Raw genomic sequence first — 9,156 nt, 5'->3', positions numbered from 1 at the left:
TGCTCTGGCTCAGGACCACACTGTCACCACTGCAAGCAGCTGAGGCAGAGCTGCAATCTGCTGCCTGCACACCCCTGCCCAAAGCATGCAGGTGACAGATTGTGGATCTGCCCAGGCCCTGGACCAAGCTGCCCCCACCACAAGATCCCAGCAGCTCTGAAGCAGCCCCCTTCCCTGCCCTGCTGCACACCTTGCTAGCGTGGCTGGGGCTGGTCTCCATGGCAACCCCAGTCTTGTGCTATCACAGGGCAGTGGCCGGGGTCTCTATGGAGACGGGCCCCAGTCATGTGGGCAGGGACTGCTGAGTCACAGGCTTGACTTTGCCCACCCCATCCTAGCTCCAGCTCTGATCAGTCATTCGGAGCAGGGGGGTTGGGAAGCAGGAGGCTGCCCGGGGGAAGGGACAGTTCTCCCACCTCTATTTCCTAGGCTGACTGGGAACAATTTAGTCCCAGTCAGCTGTCTATCTATGTGCTACCTGGTAGTAGAAAACCACACATTAACCTATTTTACTGTGCAGTAGCTGCTGAACACAGTTACATAGTGGTGTTTTACTGCACAGTAGGTTAATCTGCTGTGTAGCAATCTTGTACAGACATGCCCAGAACGGCTCATGTTTCTCATAGAAGGAAGTACCAGGAGATAAAGATATTAACTTTCATATATCGTAAATCTTTGAGTATTTGGAAATACCTAATGCATTAAACATAATGACAAAATCAAGTTATTGTAATAAGCAAGTTACTCTTGCTTCTTTTATCTGTCCTTCCCATGTATCCTCTAACACTATTGCAACAGCCAATCTTCTCATAAACACTGAGTTCTAGGAAAGAAGTGCTTTGTACTGTTTGAAAAGTAGGCTTCAGAGGAACAAGGTACATGTCATTGGTCTTATCTCTAACAGTTCCCAGGCATTATACTAGTTGGAACTGAAGTATTTCACAAAATAAGAATAGAAGTTCATGAGCAACTGGTACCTCCCAAGTTGGGGGGGGGGCACCCCCAGTGGCTGATTGCCAACTGGGGTAGGGGACAGTGTTGCTCCAGCAGCTGATTGCCAAGCCTGGAACCACCAGCAGCAAAACTGGCAAACGCTTCTGCCAGCACTTCTGGTTTCACGGCTGGCACTTTCAGCGGGTGCACAGCCAATCTCAGGGGGTGCACATGCACCTGCATGGACCCCTATGTGTTGCCAATGTAGAAGTGAATGATAAAGCATTTCAAAGAAGTTATGGAGGTTGACTGTCCTTTAAATTATAGTTTTGGTACAGTTTATGGTATTTTCACTATCTGGACAAAAAAATCCAGTCCACCTGACAGTTTTTTAAATACACACTGACATATGAAACAGGGTTATATTTTTACATTAATTTATCAAGCTAGACCTACAAAACTGCAGTTTTGAGAGAGCTGTTATAAATGCTATAATAAAGAAGACATGCAAAGCTCATCTCTTCGGTATTTCAACTTGTATGCTTATAGGGAATTGAATTACATGGGACATTTGGCTCTGATGGAGAGAAGCCAGGTACATATAAACTGATGCACTGCAAGAATGAACAAAAAATAATAGTCTTGTTTGAGCAGCAAAGGAGAAGTTCTAAGCAAGTCCCATTGCTCCCTCCTCCAAGGGCAACCAGCAAGAAACTTGTCAGGATTAGGCACATGGGAATTTTGGCTGATTTTTCCAGGATCACTTCATGTTCCAGTTCCTAATTATGCTAGGACAGCAACAGAACACCCCGCCCCCTCCTCTCCTCCAAGAGAACAGTTAGAAACAATGCTGAATGAATTGTCCCCGTCATCTCTGACTTACATTTATATGCACTGACAAGATGGTTCCTGGAATCAGTTCAGATGCTACCACTAATCTGCCCTGTTCTCCTCTTGTACCATTCCCTTCAAGCACATAGAACAGGGATCAGCAAGGATAATACTTGGCTATAAGGACCAAATACAGTCCTGCTGAAGTCATAAGATATTTTTCTATTGACTTCAATGGAATTTGGTTAGTGCAGGGGTGCTCAACCTCTAGCCGGTGGGCCAGCTCTAGTCTGCAGAACCCTGTCATCTGGCCTACAGCGTTCCAAATAGGTCCAGAAATTTGGTGAGAGAGAGCAGTAGCAGCATTAATTGCTGCTCCCCTGCTGCCAAATTTCCAGATTGAAGGGAACCCTGCAGGCTGGATAACATGGTCCTGTGGGGTGAAGCAGATCAGCACACAGCAAAATCAGGGCATACAGAGTCAGGTTGGTGCACAGTCAGATCTGAGATGTAGGGCTAGGCTGCCATGCAGGCTTGGTCCTGTATGCAGGATTGCTTCTGTGGTCCAAACCCCCAAAGGATCCAGCACACAGACTGACCCTCTGCCATTTATCCAGCCTGAAGGGCCCGAAGTTTGGGTGTCACTGGCCTAATGGAGTAGTTTACATAGGTTGACATGCATTCAACAAACTATTGTACTAAAGTTATGGAAGCAAGTTAGAATTGTACTCAAATGAAACTAAGTTAGGTCATACAGTCCTTCTTGTACCAATTCAGTTATGCTTATTCTCCCATAACTGAATTTCAAATATTTTGGAGGAATAGCAGAGCCAGTCTATGAAAGTCACAAAATTGCATCATCAATATGTAGCTGAGCATTCAAATGAAACTGAGCCAGTTTTTCTTTTGATGAGTATAGATACAGTGGGTACATCTACTTGAGAGGCTATGTTGCTGTAGCAACAAGCTATGGTGATGTAGCATTAGCAGGCATGGACTGTGATGCTGATGCTACTGCGCAGTAGGGTCAGAAATGCCCCTACTGCTGGACAGCAAGTATTAAATGACTGTGCAATCACAACTGTGCAGCTGGGGGCATGGAAATACTGAAAAAGCCTCAAATGTTGAGTTTTCTTAAATAAAACAATACCAAAGGGAGGGAAATCATAATTGTGTGCACAAGAAATGAATGAGCCAGCTCCAGTTTCTATTCCAACGAATATTTAATTAAAAAAAGTACTAAAATACTTGTTGTAGTGAGAAGTAGAACCAGACATCTCTGCTACCTGCTGAGTTTTCTACGCACTATGGTATAATAAAATCTTGTTTCCTCATTTTCCTCTATCTTCTTATTCTGGCCTAACGACTATTTTAATTTAGTGCTGCCACCCCAGCATATCCTTCTACCCATATAAGAGATACAGGTTCAAATCTCCTCAGGCAGAGTGGGGAATTGAATCTAAATGCTGTATCTCACATCCACTGAGCACTGGTTCCTCTTCATGCCATAGTTTGTGTAGGACCTGATTCAGTAGCCAAAAGGTTATTGCACAAGGAGTAATCAAGGTATGTTCTATACGACTCAATGTTCCTGCAATTAGAGAAACTGCTTATACTGGCATGGTGTGCACACACACCCATGTTATCATCATGCTGTGATTTACAGAAAGCACTCTGAAAACAAGACTATTTTCTTTCTCTGTACAGCTCTTTCTTTCTTAAATCTCTAATAAGTATCACCCTAAGGAAGAGTCATGGCATTTTTTAAAATGTAAAAATAAAATAAATGCTTTTGTGTCTGTAACAAGAAATGTTATAGCAAGCACAAAATGCAAAACACAATTTAAAACCAAACATATTTCTTCAACATGAAAACTTAAAGCAACATTTTTAAGACCTTCATGTTGGCAATTTAAGCATATTATTTCAGGGAAATGATGCTACCATTACTTTGCTAGTGTGAATTTCAGCTAGCATTTGTAATGTAATTCCTGTTGGGAACAGAGTTTTTGTAAACTGTAAAGTATTTCAAATACAGTAATGTCTATGTAAAACAGAGTAATGTAAAACTGTATTCTGTTAGTACATTTCTTTAAAATTCTCATTGAGTTAGATAATATTGCTGTAAAAATAATGTTTTCTATAAGCTTCCAATTAATTTTGACTTTCAGTACTTTTTGTCATCATATTAAACAGGATTCTTAAAAGAAGTCCAAAAAAGGTTAATTTCAATCATATTCCCAAGTGTTTCTTAACAATACATTGCATCATTTTCAATTACTACTGACTGCTGGTGTTCTAATAACCCTGTTTTATGTATGTCTATGTTATTTTTGTGATACATATTGAATAACTTTTTGTTATTATTTCAGGTTGACTTTAATACTATCCTGTCCAATGGATCTCAAAAATTTTCCAATGGATGTGCAAACTTGCATAATGCAGCTGGAAAGCTGTAAGTATGAAGTACTCTCCTATAAATATTAATATACAGATGACATCAGATGCTGAGATAGAAAGGACAGTGGTGTAGGGAATACTGGGGGGGTTTTGCAGAATAATACTTCATTAGTATTTTGTGCAATTATGGATTGTCCATACCATATCCAGTACTGTATAAATAAAAAATGGGGAAGGATAGTCAGATTTTGCCATCCTTATCTACATGCAGTAATTCCTTAATTCTGCAAGAACTCCCATTGAAATCAATGCGTCAGAAAAGTTATTAAGCTCCTAGGCAATGTAAGTAAGAATGGCAAATTCTATTCCATTATTTGCTGAGTGTAATTTATTTTCCAGAACAGAATAGTTCTCTAGTTCCATAGCTCAACATTTGCAACCAAGTGCTTCACAAATTCACCCTAATTTCAACATGCCTGTTTTTCAGTTTGATAGCACCTTTTTCTAGAACTCTGTTTGCTTTTTCCAAAAATAGATTGTCTATATATTGGCTTGATTTATTTACAAATATATTTGGATCAATGTAAATGGTAATAGACTATGCCTCTGTTGTCAAGCCATTTAGTGGGTGCATCTCCACTTGACTGTGGAGTTGACTAATTAGTTCTTCAGTACAGTAAATTAATTCTGCCATAAAATAGTACTGTTGGGGACATACTGTCTTACAGTGGAGTCCAAGAGCAGTTGACTCTGACTCAAACAGCTCTGGAGTCTATTGCGTTACCTTAAGTGAACATGTAGATGCACCCAGATGCACCCACTGAAGGTCAAACTGCTGCTTTGCAATACTCACACATAGGCAGGAAACATTATGATGTGTGTACATGTATGTGTGCATCTCAAGATGGGAATCAGGGGGAGATGTGCCCGTGTAAAGCAAAGAAAGGGACAGATCAGACTGAATAAACACCCTGAAATCCACAACAGTGTTGGGGTTCAAGAGAAAAAGTAAGTGGTCACTAATACCCCTTTAGGGTTTTATGGAAATCTTTATACATGCTTTGGGGCTGGGGAGGGCACTTTAATAAGAAGGGCTCCAAGAGCTTCTCTAATTAAAGCTCCCACAGTGACTTGTGTATTCAGTGTCCTGTGCTTCAAAATGGTGGCAGAGGCACTTTAACTAAAGCTTGGGAGGATTCCTACCTAGAGGAAAAGAGAGATTATATTCATTTTAGCCAGTCCTGATATACTCATTTCTTCTTTAGCCTGCCCATCCTCTTGGTCCATGCAACCCTCTGATCTGATAGATTCCCTCAATAGGAACTATGGCATAAGCAGCACATTGAGCTATCTGGGTATACAGGCAGAGGCACAAATATAGAAGTAACCATCCAGATTGGATCAAATGAGCATAATGTGACCCTTGATTAATACAAGTCAAATCTTCTATTGACAAAGGACTTACTAAAATTAACTGGATGGGCTCAGTGAACTCTGTACCACATATTATTGTTTGCTGGCAAAATGACTAAGGAAAAGGACTTAATGGTATTAGGATCTCCAACTGATAGTATTAAAAACATGTACGGAGAGTCAAGGTTTAACACAATCCAGTTTTTATGATGTTCTAATAATTGCAGAACCACAGTAGGAAAAGCAAGATGACAACTCCATCTCTATTTGAGTATACAGTTATATTAGACTGGAAAAAAAGACTTAAATCTTCAGATTAGAGAATTTTATCAAAGTACTTATGAGTTAAACTACACACACATACAAATAACACCACAAAATGACCATATTTACTTGCACACCACACATGCCTCCCCCCCCCCCAAAAAAAATAGCCCTCTAAAACTGGTATCATAAGTAGGGAAAGTAATTTTTCTTCACTGTAATAGAAACTAGAGGTACACCAATACATTGGTCCGATATTGGATTGGTAGCGATATAAAGAAGACTGGCTGTCAGATATTGGCCCAATGGGTGGAAGTGGGGTGTTGAGCCAGGGTTGCACCGGGCAGCTGGCTGCAGTGGTGCTGGGAGCAGAGTGGTGGTGAAATTTGGGGTAGATGCAGCATCCTCCCAGTGCCAACAGTGCCTGCTGCAAACCCAGCTCCCATGAGAAGAGCCCCACGCAGCCCCAGCTGCAGCATGCCCCACCTCACCCCACCCTGTGCAGATCCGCTCTCCCGTGCCCTCCCAGGGTGCAAGCAGCAGCGGGAACTGCCTCCCCTCCCATAAGCCATGGCTCTCACCCCTCCCCACCCCACCTGGGCAGCACCTGCCACTGCTCCCTCCCTCCCTCACCATGGGGGGGTGTTGATCTGCCCCTGTCCCATGCTCCTTCTCTCCCCCCTCCCTTTCTACCACACTAGACTACCAGCTGGAGACAGCTGTATTGGAAATCAGGTATCTGCTGATATTCCTCCTTAAATATCAACTATCAGTATTGGCCCCAAAATCTATATTGGTGCACCCCTAATAGAAATGGAGAAAAATATTAGAACACAGTATCTGCTTGCTTTTGGCTGCCAATATGCCTACCATTTGTCCTTGGCCCCAGGAAGCAGAAGAGGTGAAGTTTTTTTTGTTAACTCTCTCATATCTGTATCTAGTTGCTGAGAACAGTAGCTTGTGTCTGAAGAAGCAATTTTTCTGGCTTAGGGCAAATAAGCTACTGCTTGCAATTTGTTTTGTATTGATGAGGAGGGTGGGGTGGGAACAATACTTTATTATTACACGCATTTCTATAAAGAACTACTGTAAAGCAATGAAGTAGCAATCTAGCTACTGCCTTTAAAAAGGTCTGGGGCCTGGACTTGTTCCTGTCCTGCCACACCAGGAAGTTCCTGCTGCCTCACTCAGACTGCCTCCTGGGATGTTACACTTCCTAGACATCCTTTGTTTCTAGAAGGACTTATTCTGTCACCATTAGCCATGACTGGAATTTTTTTTGATTTGGGGTTGTTTTTTTTAAAAAATACATTCTGCCTTCCAAAAACAAGGTGGATGTCTGATTTTTAGGGGGATGTGGTAGGCGAGAAAATACGGTAATGCTTTTAAGTAAATATTATATATGACAAATTTAATAGTTATCTTGACTTCTGTGTTAAAAAAAAAGAAAATACAAAATGAAATATTTAGGTCATCTGGCACTGTCTCTTTTCACACACTAAATTTTGCCAAGGCCCAGATAATTCTCCCTTGATACACAGATGATGGATAGACCTTGTCCACATATGTCCCTCCTGATATTTGAAAGGAGCTAAATTACTTTCATAGAGCCACCACCTTCACTCTGCTCTATGCCCTGCAAAAGGCTATCTGTTGTTCTGGGATCAAAATTAGGAACAGAACTTGAATGGAGGCACAGAGTATTTATCTGAGTTCCCCTGAAATTTGCCATGTTTGGAGAAGGTCTTTTGCAAGAAAAGTTAACTCAGGCCCTAAAAATTTGCAAAGATCATCCTATAATCTTCCAGAGTTCCTGATAGAGAGTTCACTCCACAGGACATGAAGAAAAGAGGTGAAAAATTGATGCTTTCACATGGTATCTGGTAAATAAGAAACTTAGAAATATTTCAGATATATGATAATAAATATGTAGCTCATAATGACCATTTAGCTTTATGTTTTTAAGATTGTATTAGTGTTTGTGAGTAAAAAAAAGAATCTAGAGCTACCTGTATCTAGAATGTGCATACTGGAATATTTAGGATATACATTATTTAGGATGTAACATGATAGAGAAATGCACTGTAGAAATTTGATGAATCAGTTTGCCACAGAATTTCAGAACCATGTGTATGTTTTGAGAAATAGGGAGAGCTGTCATTAATTTCTTTTTTGTTTCTTTTTTTTTTTTTACAAAAGCAAGGTGGAGAAAGCAGTGGATGGTGACTAGGTGACAGACTACAATGACTGTCAAAAGTAGTTGCAGTTTGATTTAATTGTCTGCTTTTACAAAATCAGCCTCATGATTTTGAAAGCTGGTTCCAGCTTTCATTATAGGGGGCTTATAAGGGGCTTCTAAAGTGACAGTAAATGGCCAAGTTTGATGATTTTATTTTTTTAACAGAAAAATGGAATAGCAACAGTAGTTATTTCTTCTACACATCGAGGGATTTGTGTCTATCCTGTGGGATCAGACCTCTACATTGAGTTAAATGCTTGATCAGTAGTCCCATAATAAGTGTAACTACAGCAAAGGTTAATCTGTGACAATTATACTAAAATATATACAGATTCTAGGTATATTTCTGTATGTAAAGGTTTCCTTAAGAAAACAGTCATAATATTCATTGGAATACACACAAGATTTTAAAGCATTTTTGTGCTTAGAAAACCATGAATTTAAGCACAGATGCCTCTGAAATTGTTAAAACAACTGAATATTTCAGAACTCTTTCTATATTTTCCCTCTTTTTATATCACAAAAGCAGCTCATACAACAGCTGAACATGCTTATATAAAAAGGTACCTGGTTTGCTTTATAGCAACATTGTAGAAGCTCACAAATTCCCACACACTGCACCATAGGGAACTGATATATATTAGCTGAATAACACCGTAGACGCTCTACTGTATTTTCCAACAGAACATTTTACACTGAAGTCTTGATTTTAATCATCCAGTTCCGTGGGAGTAAATGCCCTGCTGCACATTTGCAGAGCATGTGAAAGCAATGTTCACAGAGAGCTGCACAAAAATAAAAATCTTTTTTCCCGGTTGTATATATAAACACTCTTCTAATCACAGAAGCAAAAGTATACCCTTATTCAGAAAAAAAAGCTAGACTGACATAGCTGTTATTTGATAGCAAAGGGAACTCGTGAGGGGGTAATGCCCCTTCCCTTACTTTTTGGTGTCTAATTGGGACTCCAGCCAGAGACAGGAGAGGAAGAGGTGTTTGCCCATCACTTCCGCTGACCAGCTGTATCCAAATCTTTGCCAGCAAAGTCTTTGATAGGAATTTCTTGAGGTGGGGGG

The 9,156-nt window shown here is 40.5% G+C and overlaps 1 protein-coding gene across 1 annotated transcript in view; it reads left to right on the top strand.

The window, feature by feature from the left end:
- GLRA3 (glycine receptor alpha 3) overlaps window positions 1–9,156 on the top strand; it is a 136,525-nt gene that overhangs the window by 67,974 nt on the left and 59,395 nt on the right. Inside the window, exon 4 of the mRNA XM_019521066.1 lies at window positions 4,137–4,219. Within this exon, the coding sequence (XP_019376611.1) occupies window positions 4,137–4,219 (83 nt within the window). The remainder of the gene's footprint in view (window positions 1–4,136; window positions 4,220–9,156) is intronic.

This window comes from Gavialis gangeticus, unplaced genomic scaffold (genome assembly GCF_001723915.1).
Source record: "Gavialis gangeticus isolate Ggan-Ray unplaced genomic scaffold, GavGan_comp1, whole genome shotgun sequence".
Lineage (NCBI taxonomy): Eukaryota > Metazoa > Chordata > Crocodylia > Gavialidae > Gavialis > Gavialis gangeticus.
This window is presented reverse-complemented; position numbering and strand designations above follow the sequence as displayed.